The sequence below is a fragment of the Lonchura striata genome, chromosome 14, assembly GCF_046129695.1.
Source record: "Lonchura striata isolate bLonStr1 chromosome 14, bLonStr1.mat, whole genome shotgun sequence".
In the NCBI taxonomy this organism is placed as follows: domain Eukaryota; kingdom Metazoa; phylum Chordata; class Aves; order Passeriformes; family Estrildidae; genus Lonchura; species Lonchura striata.
Genome location: NC_134616.1, coordinates 15,353,641 through 15,378,973, shown reverse-complemented (window position 1 = coordinate 15,378,973; position 25,333 = coordinate 15,353,641). Strand labels below are relative to the sequence as shown.

The 25,333-nt window shown below is 50.4% G+C and overlaps 1 protein-coding gene across 4 annotated transcripts; it reads right to left on the bottom strand.

Annotated features, from left to right (window-relative positions):
* Positions 1–219: 219 nt before the first annotated feature.
* ENOX2 (ecto-NOX disulfide-thiol exchanger 2) lies at positions 220–25,065 on the bottom strand. 4 transcript variants are annotated; one of them, XM_077786571.1, is made up of 15 exons: positions 25,014–25,065; positions 17,488–17,626; positions 15,965–16,096; positions 14,229–14,384; positions 13,329–13,535; positions 12,216–12,449; positions 11,153–11,365; positions 9,574–9,680; positions 7,401–7,515; positions 6,852–7,033; positions 6,214–6,321; positions 5,370–5,426; positions 4,284–4,392; positions 3,934–4,019; positions 220–2,652 (listed from the first exon to the last, which is right to left on the bottom strand). In XM_077786571.1, the coding sequence occupies exons 3-15, from the start codon at positions 16,059–16,061 to the stop codon at positions 2,521–2,523; spliced, it is 1,803 nt and encodes a 600-aa protein (XP_077642697.1). In that variant the 5' UTR covers positions 16,062–16,096; positions 17,488–17,626; positions 25,014–25,065; the 3' UTR covers positions 220–2,520. The 4 variants fall into 4 exon arrangements, with proteins under 4 accessions (XP_077642697.1, XP_021399899.1, XP_021399898.1 ...); XM_021544224.2 differs by having other exon boundaries at positions 17,488–17,625; positions 25,003–25,063; XM_021544223.3 differs by lacking the exon at positions 25,014–25,065 and adding an exon at positions 21,799–22,156 and having other exon boundaries at positions 17,488–17,625.
* Positions 25,066–25,333: the final 268 nt, after the last annotated feature.

The window sequence follows — 25,333 nt, the reverse complement described above, 5'->3', positions numbered from 1 at the left end:
TCTGCTGAGGACCTCATGGGGTGTGGATCTACAGCTCAGGTTGTTCCCAGAGGGTTGCAGACCTTGGAAAGCCTCCCAAACCTCTACCAACACCCAAAACTGGCACTTCCTTGCCAGTTACAAACCCATGAGCCCTTTGGGGGCCACAGCAAGGCTCCTGGCCCATAATCATGGAATGGTTTGGGTTGGAATGACAAAGAAAGCAGCAGGGCCAAGATCTGCCCATAAAAAATGTTTATTCCTTAAAAATACAGCATTCATCTGCAGGAACACAACTATTCAGAACATTTTTAAAGGGTTTTTATCTGCTCCCAGTGTGGCAAGCGCTCAGTGTTGGGAGCAGGGAGAGCAACAGTCCACGTGGGAACAGCCTGGTCCCAAGAGAAGGTCTCTGTCACCCATCCCTGGATGTCACCTCAGCAGCCTATCTGCAGGATGGATTGCTCCTGGGAGAAACCTCAGCCCCTCTGGAAAAGCTTTGGGAGAGGGGAAGCAGCAGGACTCTGGGGTGCTCTTAGCCCTGGCTCACTTTCACAGCACCAGCCATTGCCCCACAGGTCCTGGCTCCTCTCCCCTCTGCTGCCCCATGGAGCAACCTGCCTGCTCTCTCCAACAGCCCCCTCAGACCCCCAGGAAATGGCTCTGGCTGCCCACGGTGCCCTGGCCCCATCCCAGCTCCCACCCTGCAGCCAACAGAGGCTGGGACCCCCAAATCCTTGTGCTGGGGGAGCTGCCACGCTGGGGAGCCCAGCCCCATCCCCACTGATCCCACACCTTCCCTGACTCCGGGGTGCTCTCAGGGCTCTGCAACTCTCCTGATTCCTGGAGTGTCTTCCTTGATTTTCCAAGGAGAGCTCTCACTGAGTACAGGCCACCCTGCCCTCTCTCCACCTGGCTGACCCCAAGGGACAGGAGGCACCGGTGCCACATTCCCACCTAGCACAGCAGGGGTGTCTCCTCTGTGACCACCCCGGGCTCCCAGTGCCCAGGGAGAACTGGTGCCAGGCTCTGCCAGTGGGAACAACAACAAGGAGGATGGTTCATCGGGGCTGGAGGATAAAATCCAAGGAATGGAAGGGCAGGAAGAAATCCAAAGGATCTGGAGAGACCTCATGGCCATGGGGTGAGTGGGAAAGGGAGCAGGAGCACAGGGAGTGCTCTCCTCTATCCTTCCCATTGCAGGGAATGGTGAGGGGAGAAACAGAGCCAGCAGGTCAATAGCTGGCTCCAAGCCTGGTGTCCCCAGTGAAATTTTGGGGTTTTGGATGAGCAATTGGTTCACACAACACTGGGTGTCTGTGCCAGGTACACAGAACACACCAGAAATGTCCCTGTACTCACCTGGGCACCACCTTGGCCATGGCACAGGGTGGAGAAGTGCCTGGCAGGATGACACCAGGGTTGGGGATGTGTCACACATTCAGGAAATGCCTGAGAACAGGAACTTAGGAATTGGGGCTTCTCCCCAAAGAGGAGGTGGGATCAACAGCCCAAGTGAGGGGCACCAACAGCTGGGGCATGGGGAACAAACAGGAGAGGCTGGAACTGTGCCAGCTGCCATGCTGGGAGCACGTTGGGATGTCCAGCAGAACAGGAATACTGCAGGGGATGGCTGAGAGCTCTGCAGGTGACACCAGGCTGGGAACGTGCGGCTGCTGCGGGCAGGAGGATCCAGAGGCTCCAGGCAGGCTGGGATGGGCTGAGCTGTGCTACCCTGCACCTCTGCACAGCTGGGCAAGAGCACGGCATGCACTGGGAACACAAAGAACAGGACCAGGAGCAGAGGAGTCTGTGCTGCTTGAGCTTGGTCTCAAAAGCAAAGTAGGTGGAGGAACCGGGTGGTAAAAATCACCAAAAGCCAGGCTGATGTAGCTCTGCTCTATCCACATCCCCAGAAAATTAAACACCCTTCCCATGTAAAAGATTCCATACAGGCTGACCCACAGCAGAAGTGGCACTGCCAGAATCCCCCTCTGCCCCCACCCTCAGCTTAACTGCTAACAGAGAAAATAGCAAAAAAACGAAGCAATTCCTTGGCTCAGAGGCCCCTGAGCAATCTAAATCTTCTGTTTAAACATACCTTGTTTTTTTACTCATAGAAATATCTAAAAAATGCTTTTTTTTTCCCATTTGGTGATCTAGAAACCAGAAGATGCCCCTTTGTTGTGGCTTCAGGACAGTCTGTGGCTGTTTCTAGCAGAAGGAAGGTCGAGGAGGAGGAATTTGGGCACACAAGCACATACAACATTGGCAGAACACAGAGTCGACACGCTGTGCTTCAAAGGGTCAGGCAGGAGCTTTTTTCCCCAAATATATTGAACAGCACTTGCCCATTAACAAATAACTGATCAAAGCAGCTGCAGAACATGGAGGCTCTTCCCGTGCTGCTCTGGACTTGGTTTCACTTTTACACTTTGTACCCCGAAGCCGTGGTGTGAGGGAATCATCAGGAACAGAGGGAGGAGCATCCTGACTTTTCTCGGCATCCAATATCCCACTGTTTCCAGCATAAGCCAAAGCTCAAGTCATTTTCAACCCATCAAAGCCACAAAACTTCCACCTCTTCTCCAGGCTGGCCCCAACCCCGCTCAGCTCCTGCCGGAACGTGTTCTGCAGTCGCGTCATGAGAACTTCCACCTCGGCCGTGCAGATCTGGGGGGACACAGAGAAAACAGGACTGAGAGGGAAGATGGAAGCCCTGATGGCTAGTGATAATTCAGACTCAAACAGGTAGATGGCTGAAGTTCATCCAGGCTTTCCCTGAACTCCTGGAGATAATGTTGGGACACGAGGAGCTGTGACAACAGCCAAGACTGGGGTTGCAGAATGTGCAGAAGGAACCTGAGGTGTGCCCAAGGTCCTGCCAAGCCACACTCAGGGCTACAGGCAACTTCTGAAGGGCTCTTCCAAGGCTCCAAACCATCTTAAATTTTGTGCTCTCTGCTGATTTTCTTGGTGAGAATGATGGATTGGGAATAGAGGAAAGATATTCCCCTTACTTTCCTGTTGGCAGCATCAAGAAACCAAGTTGTACTTCCAAGTGCTCCCCCTCCTCCTGCCTCACCTCAGGCCCAAAGATCTGCTCAGGTTTAAAAACAACCTCCCAAACTAACCTGAGCTCCTACAAGAGTGAAGGAGGAGACAGAAGAGCTCAGAAGGAACACAAAGGACAATGGGAACAGCCCTAAAGTGTGAGCGAACACGAGGACCCTGATGCCATAGCACAGGTTAAAGGGTGGGCTCTGCACAGGAGTTCTCCCAAACAGGAGCTCCCAGGAACCCTTCTCTGAACTGTGGATACCAGAGAGGAAGTTCCAGAAGGCAGCTGAGCGCTATGATGGCAGTTTTATAGGAGCTCTAAACCAAAATAAAGGCAGCTGGTGGCTCTACAGACAAATTCCAAGCTAGAATGAGGAGATAAAATTATTAACTCTGTCTTTATAAGGCTGGAGTGAGCAAGGCCATGAAGCCATGTTTTCTTAGGAAAGGGTAAATTAAACATCCATTTATATACACAAGCAGCTGGATAAGTTCCAATCCCAAGATAGGATTCTCATGCCTGTGGGGCCTCCTGTCCCTGGGGCTCTTTAAGGAAGACAGCTGGAGACCAGGATAGAGGAGAATGAGATGTAATTCCTTCCCACATCCAGAAGCCTTTCACAGTTTCTCCCATTTACTCCAAAAAGGAGCACAAAGCCAGCGGGACATGGGAGTGCTTGGGGATGCAGTTAGTGGTGAGCCCCAAAGCTTTGGGCAACATGGGACAGTGGCAAGTGTCCCTGCCCATGGCAGGAGGTGGAACTGGATGGGCTTTGAGCTCCCTCCCAACACAAACCATCCTGTCATCCAAAAATTCACCCCGTCCCTCATCCTCTTCCAGCAGATTCCTGCAGGGAGCAGAGCCCAGGCCGCACTGTCCTGGCCCACACCCACCTTGCTGTCCAGGCGCTGCAGGTAGGAGCAGATGTACTCAATGCTGGCTCCAAACGGATGCACGTGCAGAAACGTTGAAATTATCCCTGGGGAAAGGAACACCACAAAGGTAATGGTCATGAGACAAAAGCCAGCTGGGAACACCAGCCCTGTGCCCCTGCAGGCAGTCAGGGATCACAAGGTCACACCCTGACCCCAGCAAAGCTCGAGGTTTTCCTCAGTTCCAGGACTCCCACCTCCCTTGGGATAACCAAAGGAGCCAGAGGTGGGCAGGAGGAGTGCAAGGTCACCTTGAAGCAGGTCCTCCCATTTCAGGTCTCCAGAATCACCACTGAGCAAGCAGAACTCACCAACTAAGAGAACTTCTCGTTCAGATTTCACAGGGCTGTTGCTCAAGGTCTTCTCCACTGGACATTCCTTCTCCTGGCTGCAGGCACAAACTCTAGACATGCTGCTCTCCTGCAAAACAAACCCACAGGGCATGTTCCAGACAACCTGGCACACCAGGAACTGGCTTGGGCAGGCTCCACAGAGCCTGCAGGGGTGTTCCCCAGGTTTTCTGAGTCACTGTATCCATCACTACTGTATCTGAAGTTTATTTTCAAAAATACTCCCAGCAAAGCACAGCTGTGTCCATGGTGCTGGGTGCCATCCACCAAGTGAGATGAAAAGGTCACAAAGCTCAGCAGATGCCACCACACACCCTGCATCAGCCCTGCTCCCTGACATGCCATCTGCTCCAGAAGGGCCTGGCTTTAAACAACAAAATACAAACCAGACCATGGCCTTGCCATGACTGATTAAGCTGCAGAGGTTTATTTTTCAAATGTCCATGCTGACACAAATGAGATTAATCAAATGCCATGGGGCTGCAAAGGGCTTAGGATCCGACTGTCCCTGACTTGAGTTTGTGGTACTGAATTAAAACAGAATTGGGCACAATTTATTATCCCTGACATAAACACAACAATGCAAGGACGGTGGCTGCACTAAAAGCAGACCTTGCTTTTATTCCCTAGTTTCATGCGGAATTCCAGTGGCCTGAGAGCTGTGGACAGCTATAATTGGGAACAGCTTCCAGTGACCAGTGAGATGGGCTGGAGGGAGGCCAGTGACCAAGATAGAACTGAATGGTCCCCTGGGTTTGCTCAAGTTCTTACAGCAGTGCAGTTCTCAGCTCCCAGGGCCGAGGCTGTGCCCAAATGGCCTGAGCTTCCACATTTGCTTCCAGAGGAGAAGGAGCAGCTCTGCCCTGTGGAAGCTGATCCAGGGACTGCAGCCCAGCAGCTGCACTGCAAACCCACAGCCTGCCTGCTCCTGAAGATCACAGAATCATGGGATGGGTTGGGCTGGGAGGGACTTTAAAGCTCACCCCATTCCATCCCCTGCCACAGGGACACATTCCACTATCCCAGCGCAGCAGCTCTTGGACTTACATTCCCTTGGCAGTCAGCTGCATCTCCCTCCTTGTCCTCTTCATCTGCCATACTCTGCTATATATGGGCAAAGGAAGGAAAGATTACTGATGATAATCTGTTGTTTTTGTTTTGAAGATCCTGCTCTGATGATTACTGGAATACACAAAACCATTTTTAGGTACTAGAAGGGCATTATCGTCCCTAGCTCCTGGCACAAAAAAGTGGGACTAAGGATGGAAAATGAGATAAACCCAGTATCAGGCTCTGTGGGCCAAGAGGGAAGTGCTGCCTCATGTTTCTTTTGTAATTATGTCTGTGCTATGGAGGAAAGGACCCAGCAAGTGTAGAGTCAGATCCACAATCAAATCAGAGAGGATCAAACCTGAAAAGCAGCACTGTGGATTTCTGTTTGCAATTCTGCAAGGATTTCTGTTTGGAATAAACCCAGTAAGAATAAAAATATTAAAACACTCACAAAAATTTCCAGTTCCCAAGTGTTTTATGGAGGGCAGATCTAAATGTGCTCCTAAACCACAGTTGAAAATATCAGTGTCTGATAACTGAGGCCTTTTTTCTTATCTTTTAAAAGCTCATGCTGCAGAAAACCCCATTCCAGATGTGATACCATTGTACACTGTTCAGTGACAGTCCTATTTGATTCATACAGTTGCTGAGATTGTCTCACAGGTACATGAAACAACTTCAGTCCATTCCATCCTGAAATTTGACCGGTAGTTTGCACTCACTTTCCAAAGACAACTGCTCAAAAACAGGGCTGGGCATTCTCACCAGGAGCAGAAAGACAGATGTCCTTCACCACAAAACCCAAAGACTGCACAAGGAAGACCTGCATGGCACATACCTGTTCTTTCAGGTTTTCTAGTAATGTTTCTATTTTAAGTTTGTCTTCTTTCACTTTTTCCAACTCAGCTTCTCTCTTTTTGTACTCCTCTTGGACTTTCAAAAGATGCTGGAAGAGTAAAAATAAATTCTTAACCTGCCTTCCACCAACTATTGTTTGAAGACCATAAAATTTAGAAGGGCTTTTCCATGAAGACCAGAGAGATCCAATCCAGAACCATTACAAGATCAAGTACAAAAGAAGGATCCACCTTAGAAACACCTTTGCCTATTAGCATAGAAAAAAAGCACAGTTGTGTAAACATTGGGCAGTAATTCTATCCCAAATGAATGGGATTTCCCACTTCCTAACCCAGCTGGTTAAAGACAGACTTGGTACTTTGGAAGTCACAGTAAAGAGCACACAAGGAATCCTTCAACTATGGATTGCTTTGGTGGGACTTATCAGCTTATACACAACCCCTGGTATCAATATTTACTTTGGTTGGTTTTTTTTTAGCAACACTGGACACAACAAAGTTGCTCCTCCCTACCAGTTTGGATCCTAAAATCCAGAGTGTTTTTCCAAGTGTTTCTGCCGCCCATCCCAGCCTCTTTCCCCTGCAGCACGGTCCCAGCTGTGGAAAATTCCAGGCTCACCTTCTGCATGCCCTGCAAAGCCTGCTGGAGGAGCTTCATCTGCTGCTCCTTGGTGGTGTCCTCGTCCCTGGAGGCCTTGCCCTGCTCCTGCTTGAGCAGCTCCACCTCGTTGCGGTAGGCGTCCAGCTGCCAGCGCAGGCTGTCGTTCTCCTCCTTCAGCGCCTCCACCTGCGACACCAGCGCTGGGGACAGCACAGCAATCAAACAGTGCACAGCAAGAAACCCCTGGCTGCTCCCCCAACCCTGCACACCGGCTCAGCAGCTCAGGTTACAAATCCTGAGCACACAAAGGAATGATATCCCAGCTGTTTGGGATATCACAGGGCTGGAGCCCCTCTGCTCTGCAGTCAGACTGGGAGGGCTAGGGCTGTCCAGCCTGGAGAAGAGAAGGAAGGATCCAGGGAGACCTCAGAGCCTAAAGGGGCTCAAGAAAGCTGGAGAGGGACTTTGGACAAAGGATGGAGTCGCAGGGCAAGGGGAATGGCTTCCCACTGCCAGAAAGAAATCACTGAAGAGAAGCATGTTATGAGCTGTAAAATGGGATTTTACCTGACTCCTCCGTTTCTTTCATCTCTGATGGATCTTCTATTTCTTCATCAGACATTTCCATCTCCTCCTCTCTCCGAATGCCCATCAGCTCATCATTGTGGATGTTACGGATCTCCTGGGGTTCAGAAGCAGAGAGGGTTTCAATACAGATTTTGAGGAACAGGTTGGCTGGATGAAAAGTTCCTGAAATCTAGGTCTGCAAAAAACAACTCCAGGACATGACTTAAAAACTGGCACAGATTATTAGATCAAGGGCAACATCCAGCACAAGTCACTTTGTCAGAACTGCTGGGATTACGGACTCTTCCATCTCCCTTCTGCTCTTGTGATGAGGCAGCTCAGCCTTGCTGTGCAAACCTTGAGGACCTGGACTCAGCCCTAGTTCTCTGGAGCCAAAAGTGCCAACCTGAGGTGGGACAGAGCAAACCAAGCTACAGCTGCACCCCTGCATGTATGGGGACCTCCTCAAGGTGACCCCAAAACGCTGAGAGACACTTTACCCAGCATTTGGTATCTACAATGAGGTGAAAGACATTTCAAATAACACCTAAAAATGTACCATATACTAGCAGCATTTTTATAAATATACAAGTATCTGCCAAAATCTGTACCAAGAAGCTGCATCCTGTGGCTTCCACCTTCCTTTAAGAGCAGTCCCTAAGCTGGGAGAGCGCAGCAGACTGAGCCTGGAAGCTGAAGTGCTCCTGCAAGAGGCCTCACCAGTGGTCTCACAGCCTTTTCCTACTGGGAGAACTTACCTTGGAACAAAAGACAGCTCCAACTGGAGAGAGAGCTCCCACCCCAGCCACAACCAGCAATCAGAAGGCAGGGAAGAATGGGAGCACTGGGCTCAGAGTGAATCTGAGTCAGATTGCACTTGGCTCCTCTGGTGCAAAAGAAACCTTGGTTCCTCTTTTAGCTGCTACAAAGGTTTGACTCAGTGGGATCTGGCAAGTCCCATAGGTACAGTCTCATGGGGAGATCACAGCTGGAAACTTCCCAGCCCAATGTGGGCATTTAGACTGTTCCAGCATGGTGGAGGATCAACCACCTGCTTGGTACCAGCAGGGCCCTGGCTGGGCATGATCCAGAGTCTTCCCAGGCTGCAGCTCTGCAGGAATGGCCTGGACACCCCAATCCATAGGAATCACAGGCCTGGACACCTCCAGCCTGCATGTCCCTGTCCTGAGGTGATCATGGATCAGCAGCCTCTCAGCTTTGCTGAGATTCACTCTGGATGTTAAATAATCTTAGAGGTGAAAGACACCTCCCTGCTTTGCTGGGATAGACTTGCTTTCCAAGTCTGGAGTAAGGAACTCAATATCCCAGACAAACCCAGAACCACAGGAAGATTTACATTAGGGGTAAGGAATGACAGCCAAAGGGAGCAGGACAGGGTGAAGGAGTGGGCTAAAACCTCATGAGACTCAACAAGGCCAAGTGCAAGGCCCTGCACCCCCAAGGTCGCAGCCAGCAGCATGGATCTCATCACAGCCCCCAGGACAAACATCTCCCCACCATCACCTTCCAATGTACACCCTTTCTTTACCTTAGCTTCTTTATTTCTGACATTCTGCCTGACTCCCTTATCAGATTTGATCAAATATTACTGGACTAAGAACTGTTCTTCCTCCTGCAGAAAGAGCAGTGGGAGTGACAAGCTTTCTTCCATCAGCTCCTTTCTGATCACCATCTTTAAACCACACATTTCATCATGTCACTTCATGGGATAAATACACAAGCATAAAAACATCCTCCCTCAAGCTTTCCAGGCTGTCCATCTGCAATTATTTTCACCCCAAGGTGGAAATACCACATAAAAATGAGATAAAATATTCTGACAAAACTTAAGAGTTGCTGGCTTTATCATCTCTCTAGAAACCCTTCTCTCTTCAATATTAAAACCAGCAGAAAAATCAGCATTTATTATCATTATTATGACTATTGTTGTGCACAACTTCCATCAGCAGACAGGTCTCAATGTATTGCTACTAGTGACACCAATATCAAGAGAAAATTTATTACCTGTACCACAAGAGCCTCCTGAGTGATTCCCACCTCACACTGTGAAGGAAGTGTTGTTATCCATGCGAGCATCGCGCAAACTGAACATCAACATCCTGACAAGCAAGAGACCGTGCTGGAGGATCTAACACAAGAAAAGATTACCAACCTCTGCTTGTTTGCACCACACGCTGATGTTCTTACGCTGAGCTTTCGTGAAATGGTCCCAAGCCTTTTGTTTGGAGGCAGAATGGTACACGGCCACTATCTGCTCGACTGGAGTGGCAAATCAGCAGCAAATCGGGCCCGAATAGCATCCAGAGAGGGCGAACAAGAGGAGTAAAGGAGTAAAAAAGTGGAATCAGGCAGGTGGTTTGGCTCCCCTTTTCTCATAACACTGCACTGTGCTGACGCTACACTCAGGGAGGGGGCTCAGTGTCTGGAAAGAGCCTTGTGGGCTTCACCAGGCCAGTGCCAAACGCTCACAGAGCGACGACCAACTGGGGCACGGGCTCTGCTCTCAGCTGGGAAAAAAGCAGGACGTGGAAAAAAAGGCAGCACAGGTGCTGAAAAATATCCAAATATGCTGTGTGAGGCTGGCTGAGAGTGTAAGTTCAGAGGGGCAGGACTCACCTCTGAAATGGGGTGATGAGCTACAACCACGAGTTGGCCTTTGGACAGTGCCACAGCCTGTGTGAGCTACAGGAACAGGACCAGGACCAAAGCAAAGGCACCAGCCATCAGCTGTTCTTGGTCCTGGGATTTATTCCTCCTGCTTCTCTAGAAAATTTAGAGGATTTGGAATACACAAAGTGTTTCTCCTTGGCCAAGAGCTCACCCACAGCACAAAGCACATCCACTTGATTTTTTCTACGCTTGTGATGCAGTACCTATAATTCTCACAAAATAAACACATCTCCCTGCTCCTTAGCTGAGATATCAGTCTTGGTTTTAGAGAGTGGAGTTACACTGGAGAGTGGAGCTACTGGTCTCTATTACTACTTACTCTGCAGTGCTCACTGCATGTCCCTCTGGACCGTGTGCCCGTAGTTTTTACCATTAACAGAATTTAAAATAAAAGAATAACATTAAAAAAATCAAGGAACAGCTAAAATTACTAGATACAAACCCAAAAGTTAAGAATGTTCAAAAGCTAGACAAGGGGCTCAAACAGAATTAGTACAATTGTGGAGAAGGTACCTGTAAAGTAGTACAAATATTCAGATTTACTAAAGCAAATATGTGTAAGAGGCAATGAATGGTCTGAAGAACAGTTACAAATCACATCCTGGAATGAATACAGTCCATGCCTCTTCCTTGATTTCCTGGTTTTATAAAGTACTGGGACTTGAAAGACCCAGGGTGTGCAACAGGGTGTTGGAAGCACTCTGCTGCTCCTACCTTTTGTGAACAAATCCTGCACACTTCGCTGAGGCACCAGATTCCCAGGAACTTACCTTGTCTGTGCACAGGAGGGGTTGAAAAGATACAGAACTAATAACAGATGATAATTAAGAGGAAATAAATTCAGAATTTATTCTCTCCTCCCCCCAGATGTGGACTCTTACTCCAGTAAAAAGTACCACACGGGATTTTTGCCAGGTTCATGCCACGTGATTCCAAAGCAGCTGGACTGCACTAAAGCAATTGCCACTTCTTTTCCCAGAGCCATTTTAGTGGGGTCTCTCCAGACTCTGGAGTCTTCCCTACACCACACAACCAACATCCAGGGTGGAGACACTACTCACACTGCACCAGGATCCCTGAGAGAGCCAGTTTGAACTTTTCTTTAGCTTCTTCCATCTCCTTCTCGTGAGCCGCCTTCTCGTTGATGAGCCTGCGTATGTGGCTGTTGGCTGACTGGATCATGGAGTAGAAGTTGTTGGCAGTTCTCCTGTTCACTTCCCCACGTTCTATCCAGGTCAGCAAGGTCTGGATGGCTTCCGAGAACTTGGTGTCATCTGCAGTGAGAAAGGACAACTTTACACCACAGCTCTGGGGTGGCCTGGGCAGCTTTCAGGTCCTGTCCTCAGAGCTGAACTGCTCCTTCAAAGGTCAGCATCCTTCAACTGACTCATCACAACTCCTGGAAGCAGAGAAGGATCTGAACATGTGGCTCTACAAAGGAAGGCAAGTCCAGCACCAAGCTGATGGAGTAAATCACCTGCTGAGGTGCAGCAAGAGGAGGAACAAGCACTAGAACTTACAGGAAAACTTCAGTCTACTGAGATGGACCCTTTTGTGAGAGGAAATGACCTTGAGTTCCAAAATCATCAGGTCACACATGAATCCCAGGCTTCCAAGAAGGTCTTACATTAGTCTTTCAACCTTAACCAAAGTTATGTGGAAGAAACTCATACTGAACAGTTTTGATTTGCACGAGTTTCCTGCACTAAATAGGTTCGTTCAGCCTTGGGAAAGTAAGATTTAAGGGAGACCTCATCACTTTGCCCTTGGGAAGGCTATGAAGATGGAAACTCCTCTTTTACAAGGGAGTCATGCGGAAAGGATGAGGGGGAATGGATACTCCTGGGGACAACTTTTCACAATAATAGCATTGTGAAAGTGCTGGACTCCTCAGGACCAGAGGCTTTCAAGACTTGGCCGGGCAGAGCGTTGGGCCATCTGGTCTACACCATGCTTCTGCCAAGAAAGGTCAGTCCAGGTGAACCTTCAGGTCCCCTCCATCCTGAGATTCTACAAACACGATTCAAGCGCAGGGTTTTTTTGACAAAAGAAAGAAGATAGCAGCAGAGCTGCTGCGCGCTGACCCCTGGAGAAGACAGAGCTCTGCCTGCCCACCCCTCTCACCTTTGAGCTTCTCGGCCACCACGCTGCACTCGTGGTCGGAGTAGTGGACGACGGGGGGTGGGGAGGGCGGGCGGAAGCGCTCCTCGGCCAGGCGGCGCCGGTGCCGCTCCTCCCGCGCCAGCATGCGCTGCTTGCACTCCCACTCGTACAGGTCATCCCGCGCCTGCGCAAAGTCCACGTGCAGCCGGCCCGTGTCCTTCTTGTCCGTGCTGGAGCCCAGCCGGATGCGGTAGCCTGGCAGGAGGGAGGGGGTCAGCAGGACACACGACTTACCTGAGGCTCCTGTGGCAAAAGGAGCCCAGATGGTTCGGCTAACAGGGAAAAAAACCCCACTAAGGCAAGCCAACCAGCCAAATAAACCCCCAGTAACGCAAGCCAACCAGCCAAATAAACCCCCAGTAAGGCAAGCCAACCAGCCAAATAAACCCCCAGTAAGGCAAGCCAACCAGCCAAATAAACCCCCAGTAATGTAAGCCAACCAGCCAAATAAACCCCCAGTAATGTAAGCCAACCAGCCAAATAAACCCCCAGTAAGGCAAGCCAACCAGCCAAATAAACCCCCACAAAGGCAAACCAACCAGCCAAATAAACCCCCACAAAGGCAAACCAACCAGCCAAATAAACCCCCAGTAAAGCAAACCAACCAGCCAAATAAACCCCCAGTAAGGCAAGCCAACCAGCCAAATAAACCCCCACTAAGGCAAGCCAACCAGCCAAATAAACCCCCAGTAATGTAAGCCAACCAGCCAAATAAACCCCCACTAAGGCAAAACAACCAGCCAAGTAAGTCCAGCCCACCACTCAGCAAAGTAGGAAGTACTGTCCATTGTTTTAGCCACTATCTACAGAACTAGCCGGACACTTATCCATGTAAGATGGAAACAGACTCTGCACCTCAGCCCAGTGTTTTGTCAACATTTTCAGGTGACAAAACATTGCTACCTTTCCTCTCAAGAGCTGTTTTCAAATATTTAAGCAGAAATGCAATGGCAGCAGAAGGCAAACTGACACAGCATCAGAGAAATCTGCCTCAATTCCATTGTTCTGCCTATAACACACCACCACAGTTCTGTCCCAGAATTTTAAGCTTCCTTCTGAGCCAAACACACCCACCAGACAGGTAAAGCGCCTTGTCCACCATGAACTCCTCAGCAAAGCGGATGTGGCAGAAGTTCTTCTTGCTTTTGCGGATAGCTATGACCTCCCCACACTGCTCAAACACCTCCATGATGATCTGCTCTGTCGCATTTTCCGGCAGGCCTCCAACAAACACTGTCTTGCACCCTGGGGGCCTCTCTCGTGTGGCTGGAGGGGGAAGATCTGAAGAGAAAAAGCAGAGCAGGTCAGGTTTTGGGTTGCCAGCACACATTCCTTCCACCTGCTCCTCTCTCCTGAGATGACCACACTTTTCTGGCTTCCTCCAAATAATATCTGTGCCACACTCAGATTTATGGAGTGGATCCACAACACTGCTGAGGTTCTGGATGAAAGTAAGTACATTCACCAGCATGTTTACAAAAAGAAGATCTTGGGAGTCTGGAGCCCTCCAAACACTCTCCTGAGTGCAGGAGGTTCACTAAGCTGCTGTCAAAGAATACAAGGAGCACCAGGAGCTCCCAACATTATCATGGAAGGTGCTAAAAAATCACAGCTTAAAAAACTGCACTAATGTAAATAATACACAAAAAACATACTCAGGGGATTCTCTGTGCTGCAACTGCACACATTCCAGATTTGTGTGCTTGAGCTACACCTCACACTGCAAATCAAACCATGAGGACTTCAAACACTCAGTAACTAGAATGGCTTCATCCCCAGTCCTTCTCAATCCAGCAGCTGAAAAGGCTATTTCTGGAAATGGCAAACAGTGACAAGAACAGGCTTTTCCTGTTGCTGTCACCCTCTTGCCAGCAGTAAGTCCCAGGAATGGCCCTTTTCTCACACACACCTGGGGTTTATATAAACATAAACACAGGGATATCCTGTAGAGACAAAGCACAAGCAGACAGTTACGTGGGTTAGGTGGGAAGAGAGTGCAGCTCTTGCAGTGGATGATCTCCTTCACAGCTGGCATGTCCGGAGGAATGGGAGGTGGGACAATCCCCAGGCCTGGCATCATGGGGTTGATGGGAGGGATTCCAGTCATCATTCCAAGAGCAGGATCAAAATCTAAATGGGAGAGAGAATAAGGGAGTCAAGCGTGGGGGGGTAGAGTCATACAGTGACTGTGAGCTCTGACAGCAAACGGGGAACACTCCCACACATGCCGGTGAAAATCAGGAACACGCCAGCATCAAACTTTAGATCTGTGCCCTTAAAATAATGTTTTAAAGCTATTTCATTGCTCATTGCCACAGCCAATTAACATTTCTCTGTTAAAATAAATTACTTCCTTCTATCCTTTGTAGACACTGCCTCCCATCTAGTGTCCAACACTTCCCAGAGAAGTTTATCCACAAAAAGACACCTGTGACACATGGGAACAGTGGAAAACCTGGCCCAGTTTGGTTGTATTAAGTAGTTCAGCAGCACAGACAGTTGTGACACAGGCTTAAGGGCATCAGGAAGAATTTGTACATGGAAAAGGTTGTCAGGCATTGGAAGGAGTGAAGTCCTCATCCCTGGAGGTGCCCAAGGAATGCCTGGATGTGGCACTCAGTGCTCTGGGCTGTTGACAAAGTGGGGATCAGACACAGGTTGGACTCGATGATCCTGAAGGCCTTTTCCTGTCTAAATGGTTCCAGGATTTAGGGCATCATCTCACCAAGCAGACAAGTGCAGCAATTCCAGCAGCTAAGAACCTGCCATTTCCTCAGTATTTTGAAACAGTCACGGCAAAAACACAGATCTGAGGCCAAACCTCTGCCACCAAACGGCATTTTTGGAGGAAGGGAAAAGAAACCTTCTTGTTCCAACTGTGAAACATGGATGGAGGAGTACATGGGAATTGTATCCTTATCCACAGGATAGGCCTGTGCTGATTTTTCCTTCATGGAAGAATATCAGCAGGAGAATGACACGGAAACACCATCTCTACAGCAAAGCCAAATGTGAAACAAGGCCTTGGGGACAGGAGAGAACTCTATTATTGCTGAGAGAGCTGGGGCTGTTCAAACTGGAGGAGAGAAGGTTGTGTTGTCTGCCAACACAGACACTCCCTCCCCAGGTGGGCAGGCAGGTCTTATGGCAGGGAGAGCGTCCTTCTTAGTGCAGCAAAGCACTGGAGCAGTCAGTTCCATTCAGGACTTTGATGTCCAGCATCCTGTACTGCTGGGAAATCAGGCACAGCTCAGCTCTGTTCCTACAGGAGCTCTTTCATCCAGTACAAGATGACTCAGCCATGCACACATATCTCACACTACAAGGTGGCCATTTCTGGAGCAGAATTCTCCATTAATTTCTGCTATATCCATTTTGCTACCCTGTTGCTTTCCTCTTCATCTTCCTCCCTTCCTTCCTTACCAGCCATTGCAGTTCAGTTTAGAGTTAACATGTCCCTGGATATCACTGGTTTCCTGACCTCTGTGTGGCACCCTCCTCCTCCACTGCAGGATACCTAGGGGTACCCCACAATAACTATTATTTGCATTACAATACATTTATTCTCATCTCCTCTGAATTCAGGTCTCTAAATAAACCACTTGCAGCATGAATGCATTTCAAACACAGCTCAATGTGTATGTGGTGGGTGTCTACCCAGCCACAGAGCAGCAGGCTGCTCCCAAAGAGCTGTGAGAGGCTCAGCTCACCAGGCAGGAGGGGCTGTCCTGTCATGCCCATGGGAGCCATGCCCAGGTTGTTCATGGCGGTGGCCCAGGCAGTCGGGTCGGACATTGGCAATCCCATCAGAATGGAGTCCAGGCTCAGATTTCTGCCACCATCTGTTGAGAGGAACATAAAAGTGATTAAGGGCTTAGAGCAGATCTCAGCTCTGCCCAGTGAGGCTCTGCAATGTCAGCACCCAAAACCAGAGCTAAACCCACTCTCAGGGAAGAGCCAGAAAAAAAACCAAACAACCAGTGCTGTGCCTCTAGAGCAGCTGGGATCTGGAAAACACCTTAAAGCACCTCAGTTATGGCTCATCCACTGCAATTAACAGCTCTAAGGGGCCTTGAAGGAACACTGATTAAAGACAAGGAGACACTGATTCCTCACAAGAGATTTAGGAACAAAGGACACATCCAGCAGGTATAAACTGTCAGACTGCACTGAACTGAAGGGAGCTGTCCCAGCAGGATCCTCCCACTGCCATTGGAAGCTTTCTGTCAGCTCCTCAAACCATCATTAAACTGTGCTGTAAAGTCCCTGATTCTCCTTCAAGGATTTTTAACTCTCCAGGGAAACAGCCGCATTTCACCCTCTCTTTCTGCAGCTAAGAGCTTTGCATATCACCCTCCTTCTGCCTCAGGTGCAGCCTCAACCTTCCCCTCTGCACCTGGAACCTCCCTAGGAAGTTCCCAGCTCATTCCCACAGACTGCTCTGTCCATGCTGTAACATCCCACCTCCATAGCACAAGCAGGTGCCACATTTCCCCAGTCACACTGGAGGAATTGCAGTTATCAGCCACAATATAGTATGAAAAGACATTATTCTGTGCTCCCTTTTTTCCCAATGCTCTGAGAAAACCTGAAGCTGGCATCTAGGAAGTTTTCCTTGCAAGACTCCTTGATCTGACATTACAATGCCATACAGTTCCTTTAACACTTTGTTTTTATGACATTATCTTAAATGTGAATGTCTCCAGTCATTCAGCCTGAGGTGCCTAATCCTGCTTTTAATTAAGCTCATGATTTTAATCTTGAGATTCTGGTCAATTACGAAATTACATCTATTTGGAAAAGTATAGAGAACCACAGAAGGGTTTGGGTTGGAAGGGACATGAAAAGCCATCCCATTCCAAACCCTGCCATGGGCAGGGGCACCTTCCACTACCCCAGGGTGCTCCAAGCTCCATCCAACCTGGCCTTGGACACCAACAGCGATGGAGCAGCCACAGCTGTCCTGTGCCAGGGCCTCCCCACCCTCACAATAACCCATCCACCCCTGCCCCCTGGCTGTGGGAAGCCATTCCCCACTGTTCTATCACTGTGTACTCCTCAGGGAGATCCCACAGTCCAAGCCTGGCTCCAGGCAGAGCCGTGGGGCTCCCCCTGCCCACCCTGCACAGCCACACCCACAGATCCAGGCCACTCTTCACGGATCCCTTGAGTCCTGCCAGCAGTGGAGCTGCAGTGGAGCTGCTAGCAGCAGTGGAGCTGCAGTGGAGCTCACCTGGGGGAATGCTGCTCCTCTTCCTCTTTCCCGGGCCACTTCCATCCTCAGCTGGGCTGTCCGACAGCCGCGGGCCAGCGGCGCTGCCCAGCCCCAGGGACTCGGTGCTGGCAGGGTCAAAGGACAGGTGGTTTAAACCTGAAAGAGAAAAGCACACTTAAGAGACTTGACTTAAACTGGTTTGTGATGTTTGTGGACCACTGCAGTTAAAGAAATGCCCAGTTCTGGGCACAAGCAGCACTCCAGGTCTTGAAGGATTCCTGATTTCTGGTCCCGGCTCTGCCTGATCTGAATGTTACACAATAAAATATTACTCACTAGCACCAGTTCCACCACCCACACAAACCAAAATGCCTGGGAGTGTAAGCAAGGGGAGCATCTTCCTGGGCTGAGCAGCACTTCAAGCCTGGAAACTCAAAGGACAGGATTTTTCCCAATTTCTTCAGTCCAGGAACACACTGTTAAGAGTTATTTAAGTTTCACCAGTTGAGAATTCACCTGGAGTGATTTACCACCAAAAACCAAGGCACAACTGAGAACACCTTCAAATCGAGAAGATGCTGATGGAATTGTTGTTCAAAGAGTCTGCCTCACAACTGCTCCTGGTCATGGCTGTGGAAGGGGCTCTGGGATGCACATCCCAAAAAGGGGAGCTCCAGATTCCCCCTGGCTGCACCCTTCTGTCAGGGAGCTGTGGAGAGCAAGGTCTCCCAAGAGCCTCCTTTTCTCCAGGCTGAAAAGATGGGTCCAGTGCCCTGAACTGACCACTGAGTTCCTCACTCCACCTTCTGTCAGCACTTGCAGGGATGCAAGACCAAAGGAGTATTGAAATATCAAGTTTGATTTATCTTTGTCTCAGCAAATTCACCCTGAACAGCCAATACAGGAAAAAAAAATATTTTTGTGGACCCATATAAAGTGATAAAAATAACCACATTTCTAAGGTGCTCTGTGTTCCCAGGGGAATCAGCAGAACTAGGAAGGCAGCAACAATGACAGTTATCCCATCCCAGGGCACTAATGGGCCGAGGCATTTGTACCAAAGCTTCCTCCAGACCCTCTGCAGTGTTGTGATTTCTGTTCCAGAGGATTCCACTTCCAAGAACTTAATAAACATGGCTGCTGGGTCTGGCTGTAAATAGCCAAGTGGGTACAGGGAGCCTGGAGGGCTCCTCTCCGAGCCACTGAAAGCTGAGAACACAAGAAGCAGCCAAAAAAACAAGGACTATTCAGCTGGCAACAACAATAGTCACGCCCGGCCACGCAGGATGCCTACAATGCTGTGTTAAAGATTCCAAAGTCAAAATATCATGGAGGTCATGAGGGCTCGGGAAAACAAATCTGAATGCAGCAGGTTAAAAATAGAGAGGTTGTGCACAGGGAAGACAGCAGGAGGAAGGAAAAGGAGCAGTTCTAAGCTTACATTGGTATTATCCATGTGATAGAAAAGGCAAAATTGAACTTGAACAAGAGTTTTCCTGCATTTGGGAACAGGGAAGGATGGAGAGAAGCAGTGGGACAGCCAGACAGTGCTGTCACCAGCATGGACAGACACCCTGCTCTGGCTGAAGACAATGCTTTGGAGACACCTGGCACTGAGCAGCACCTGAATGCCAATGGACACTGCTCCAGCCGGTGCTTCCCAACCCACTGGGGAACACAGGCAGCCACTCACTCCAAAGATTTCCAGCCCTGGTTTGAGCAGGAATCTCAAATGTCCCAGCATATCCCCAGGGCCAGCTGATAGCCAGAAACAAAGCAGCCATCACCTGGAAGGCTCCAGGTGGAGACACCCTTGTGACCTGGAGAAGGAGCCTTGTCCTCAGGGCTCCCCAAAACAGGACCAGCTACCATCCACCAGAACCTAACAACAAACATCAAGCAGAAAACTCCTTGGGAAAGCTTTGCTCTCATTTCACCAGGATGGAGAAAAAGCAAATGTCCCAGAAAAGGGCAGTATGGAAAGTGGGTGATAGAAACTGTAAGAAAGGGACCTTGCTTGCTGCTCTCTAGCAGCATGGTTTGATTCAAAAATTAAAACAAGCCAGAGAGAAGATTCCCACCACACTCTGGAGTAAGAAACCCCTCATTATATCTGATTTGCCACCCTACACAGGATAAATGCCATAAACAAGCCAACTTTCAGACCCACCTGCCACTCTCCTGTCATCTCAGCGAGCAGCCAAAGCTCCAGCCACACCCCACTGGGTACAGAGAACGGGCTCAGAAGAAAGCTGAAGCTGCAGAAAATCCTCTCTCCTGGGCTCTGAGCAGGATAAAAGCTGACAGGCTCAGCCAGTACAGCCAGGAGGCACAAACAGGAGCACTTCTCTGTCCTTTGTGCCAACCAGAACGAGGTGTCCTTGGCCATTCCAAGCTGCTCTGCTCAGGGGGGAAGGCACCAGCACAGGAGCAAACCACAGGGGTTTGCTCAGTATTCCTGTAGTAAGCCAGCCTGGAAAGGCCAAAATAAGATTTCTGCATTTGCTGGGAAATGCTACAGAAGTGGGGAGGAGAAAAATCTGGGTTTCCAGCAAGTGTCAGAACTGGTGTCAGCACTTCCAGAGCCATATGTGGCACAGGTGTCAGTGTGCCCTTCATCTCCCTGTTCCTATCTCCAGGAATTTTCAGAAGAGTCCATTTTTAAGAGTGAGACATGAGGCACTGCCATAACGCAGTGACTAAACATTTAAAAATAAAAACTTGCACTAGAAGATTCCTCAGCAGAAAAACGGATCAGGGAAAGAAGGGGGGATGCTGAAAGATGAGCAGAAGGCGACTCTGAGCAAGGCCTCTCCCACAGCACAGCAGGTCCTTGTGGGTGGTTTTCCCCTCTGGAAACAGGTGCTGAGCTGTGCCTGATGGGAAGAGTCCACAGCTTCCCACTGGCCTAAGGAGCACAGACAATGCACAGTCCACAGTCCCACTGGGCTGGGATTAACCCAGGTCTGTGCTGGGGCTAAATACGGCTGCAGCTTCCACAGCAGAGCTTCAGAAAGGGGCTGGGGAGACAGGAAAGATCTCAATGTTCCAGGCATAAATCAAGGGAAGTATTCATCCTCACTGGGTCCCGTGCCAGACCCGGGACAGGACTTGGTTTCCCAATCCTGCTAACAGAGCTGGGCTATTTGCCTTAATGACCAGGGGAAAAATAAACCCCAAAAAGTCACTGAGGCAAACTGAAATACCTGTTTTAAGATTGCTTCCATTACCAAGAGCTGGAAACACTGGAAATCACAATCAAAACACAGGATTGTGCAGCTCCTGTGCAACACTCCTGGGACCACTTGCAAACAACACAGCAGCCACAGGGCTGCCACCTCGGAATTTGGGCAAAATGTTCCCTGCAGGGTTCAGGAACATTCAGTTAAGTGGTGGCACGAGCTCTGCCACAAGCCTGGCACTGCTCTGGAGCCACAAGCTCCAGCCACAGCCTCACTCTGCCCAGGCACTGAAACAGCTTTTATGCTGTCCAACTAGTTAATAAACAGCAGGAACATAAACCTCTGCCCAAAAACTCAAATTACAACTATTACTAGGTACTCCAACACGTCACACACCTAAAAGCCTTTCAATGATACACTCAAAAAGCCTGTGCAGGCTGGTGCTTGTATGGTCGTATTTTGGAGTGCCCTGGAACCCTCTCTGCTACACTTGGTCACACTTTGGGGTGCCCCAGCTCCCTCTGAACCCCTCAGGTGACATTTTGGGGTCCCCTAGCCTCCTCTGAACACATATTAGGCTTCTCTTACTGAGCACCAGGGGAACTCCAGAAATGGGCTGACACAGGCTTTACTATAAATACGGATTTACCTTTTGCCAACATTGGCAAATTTAGGGAATAAGCAGTGCTCAGTGTGAGCAGGGTGCCTGTTTTTGGGAATAAACTGGATTCTGGGATACCCTGTGCCACTGATTACACAGTTCTGGTTTTAAACCCTCAAGAAATTAACTTGAGAAGACACCAAAGTACATCTGCAGCAATCGATTAGAACACAAAAGAGCCCAGCAGGGAAGGCAGAGGAGAGGGATACCAAAGCTTTGAAGTTACATTTTGATCCCAATAATTTCCTTTTGGAAAATAATTCCCAGGTTCAAAAACTACTGCTGGGCTCATGCATGCTCCTCTACCATACTCCTGGCTCAATTATCACCAGTGGAGCTTCCCAAACACGAGTCTGAGCCAGGAGCTGGCCAGGCACACTGATGAGAGCAGCACAATTTTGACAGTGACTTCTGTCAACTCCAGATAATCCTGCAGGGCAGCAGGAGCCGTGCAGGGAATCCCAGAACCTCCCCCGACTGTGTTACCTGCGAACTGCACAAGGAACATGGCAAGATGCTCATCGTAAGGCAGGAGTTCAGACAGTTCTCCCACTGCTCCCAGCTTGGCTTTGTGCTTGAAAATCCAAGTGCCAGGCTGAGCTCCCTCACTCAGCTCCCAGCACAGCAGGAAAGCTGGGACCCAGTGACAGCAGAAGTGCCCTGGGGCAGGCAGGACAGCCCAGGCGTGAGAGCCCAAGCTGGCCCAGAGCTGGCACCCAGCAGCTGCATGTGTCACCATCCATCTCCTGGGACTGACACCCATAGGCAGATTCCAGCATGCAGGGGATGGAGGCGGGTGATCAGGTGGAGAGGCAATTAACAGCCAGAGCATCTGAATTTGCCAGGGATTTCATCCATCACTGCTCTAAGCACTGGCACGCAGCTCAATAAACCCTGTTTGCATGCCCGAGATTAGTGGCCTTTGCACCGAAAGATTAATTCCTGGTAATCCTTGATGGTAAGAGGCACACTGCTCGCTTTCCTTGATTCTGGAAGCTTGTATTCGGAAGAAATATATTCATTTCAGGCAGCTAATTATTCTAGTAGAGCTCTATAAAACCAAGAGACACAAAGAGCCCCTTCCTCCTTTGTGCCTGAGAATGTAGCAGTCAGCAACCCCAGTCATGGACACCAGCCTGCAGAGTTTTCACAAAAATACAGCCACAGCAGCAGTAACAGGGGAGTTTGACCAAGTCCTGTATAAGCTGTGCTCTTCATTCAATGTTGCAACCCAAAACAAAGGGAAAAACTCCTTACCAGCATGTGTGTACACATATGTGTGTCACCAGCAGCGACCTAACACAACCCTCAGTGCTTCCCAACAGTGAAACTTGCCATGCCCACCACACCAAATTATTAAATAATCCATGGAATGTTTTCAGGATGCTCACAAGGCTCTGCCAAACCCCCCTCCCTCTGCACACACATCTAGGAATTCTAACCCTGGCATTTCCAGGGGATGAGCTGCTCCTGCTCCAGGGGGTGCAGAGCACACGGCTGCAGGCAGCTCAGTCCCATCCCCTTCTGTCCTCCCAGACTCCCTCAGCACCTCTGAACAATGCTCAACAGCTCCTATCTTCAGAAATATCTTTTGGAAAAGCTAAAAGAAAGCTGATGGGCAAAGGGATGCAGGACTAACTACATAGAGCTACTGGGAAAGAAAAAAGGGGGAAGAAGGAAAATAAAAGAGGAAAAAAAAAAGGGGGAAGACACAAAGAAAACTCCAGTAAAGCCAGCAGTCAGGATCATCAGAAAATCCCAATGCAAAAGCTTGGATTAGTGGCCAGAGAGCCTCGTGGAAAGGCAGCACCAACGTGAGGGAACTGCTGCCTGAGAGTGGAGGAGCTGGACAGGATGGACATGTTGGAACTGGAATAATGTCAGCAGAAAAGTTGGGGATTAAGGGAGAAATCTCACACCATCTTTGGAAGGTATACAGAATACCTCAGTAGCAACACTGATCTTTGCAGTGGCTCGGTGACTGAACCTCATCCCTGCTACGAGCTCCAAACACATGACCTTCAACACAGAAACCTGACCTCAACCCAGCTCCCACAAAGCTTTCAACAACTCAACTCAAGGGCCTTTTTAATTAGATCCTCAAAGTTCCTCAAATAAGCCTTGAAGAAACAGAGAACCCAACCCCTTGGCTTCCAGCACAGGAGGAGTACAGCTGGAGTAAGAAAGAACACAAGTTGAAGGGACAAACTCCTACCCCGGGTCACCACCATGCTTTCCCATGGTCTCACAGCTCTGCTGCAACTTTCTGCAGGAAAATACGAAGAAATACACTGGATAATTAATGTAGCAACAGGGGAGGTAGGGATGGTGTAGACTAACAAGGAGCTTACCCAAGGATTAATGTTTGTGTAACAAATACGTAGCACTAAAGAACAAAAACATCTCCACGCAGCATGACCTGGATGAACATTACTGGAAACATCACACAGCACCAAAATACAGGGAAAATAAGAGAGTAAGAAACACATAAACCAAAGAAGCTCAATATAAATGCTCAAGGAACCAAATAAATGCATGCATGTGCATGTATGAGTTACAGCCCAGGGCTGTGGGAGAGTTACAGCCCACAGCAGCTGTGGGCACCAGCACGAGCATCCCCAAAGCTCCCTGTGCTGCCCACGGATCATCTGCTGTGGCACCACAGACCCAGCGCAGCGTGAGGCTCGGGGGAGAGAGCACAGCCAGGTGCATCCCACCTCGGGGGAAGCTGCTGCCAGCTTCACTGCCCACCCCTTTTGTAAACCGCTCACGCTTGGAACATCAGAATTGTTTCTTTACATGCAGCCAATTTCTCCTTGTGCCATTTTCACAGGATCATCGGGATTGAAAGAGACCTTCAAGATGATCCAGACCCACCAGCACCACCACAATAACCCCTAAAAAACACCCCAAATGCTTCTTGAATACTTTCAGAGATGGTGCCTCCACCCTGAGCAATTTATTCCATGGCCTGACCGTTCTGGTAGGGAAAAGACTGTTGCTGATTCCTAACCTGAACCTACCTTGGCACACCTTGAGGCCTGTTTCCTCTCACCTTGAGCAAACACGACGTGGCACAAGGTCCCGACCCCCCTGGCTGTCCCCTCCTGTCAGGGAGTTGTGCAGAGCCAAAAGGTCTCCCCTCGGGTCCCTCCTTTTCTCCAGGCTGAGCCCTTTTCCCAGCTGCTCCGGGTGCTCCAGACCTTTCCGTGCCATTCCCCTTCATTTCTGATGAAATTTTAATGCCCGCTTTGAAGTCTACCACGGAACCCAAACAGCGGCCCAGACACTCCCCAGGTGGAAACTTTCCCACACAGCCTCCCCGGCACTCAGACGGACGCGGGGCCCTGCCGTGTCCCCGCCGGCCTTCCCGTAGTCCCGAGGCTGGTCAGGCCCCCGGCGAAACTCCCGGGCCGGCGGCGCGGAGGAGGCCGCTCCTGCCCGGCAGCGGCCCTGAGGGCAACGGAGAGCGGGGCGGCCCCTCCGCACGCCCGGGCCCCGGCGGGGGAGCGCTCCGGGCCCGTCCGCGGCTGCCGCCCGCTGCGGGCCGGCCCCAGCCAGCCGCCGCTCGGCCTCTCCCGCCGGGGCGGGGCGGGGCCGGGGCCGCCCTCGCTGCCCGCGGTCAGGGTCGGGGTCAGTTCAGGGTCAGGGTCAGAGTCCCGGTTCCGCCCCGCCGCGCCCCGCACTCACCGCCCGGCCCCGCCCGGCCCCGCCCGGCCCGGCCCGGCCGCTCCCGCACGCGCCGCCGCTTCCGCCGCACGCCCCGCCCCGCCCCGCCCCGCGCGCCCCGCGCCGCGCGCCCATTGGCGGGGCGGGCGCTGCGCGCGCACCGTGACGGGCACGTGACGGCGGCCGGCGGGGCGGGAGCGGGTGGAGCGGGACCGGCCACGCCCACCGTGACAGGCCACACCCCCGGCACCGGCCACACCCACCGGCACCGGCCACGCCCACAGAGATCGGGACCATCCCACCGGGACCGGCCACACCCCCGGGACCGGCCACTCCCACCGAGACCGCGACC

Coding starts and splice junctions, on each gene's coding strand:
- ENOX2 (XM_021544223.3), bottom strand. CDS start 22,144: ATGCTCTGGCTGTTAATTGCCTCTCCACCTGATCACCCGCCTCCATCC. Junction 16,097..17,487: donor GAGGAGCAGCATTCCCCCAG/GTGAGCTCCACT, acceptor TCCTCTCAACAG/ATGGTGGCAGAAATCTGAGC. Junction 2,653..3,933: donor TGCAGCGCCTGGACAGCAAG/GTGGGTGTGGGC, acceptor GTGTCCCCCCAG/ATCTGCACGGCCGAGGTGGA.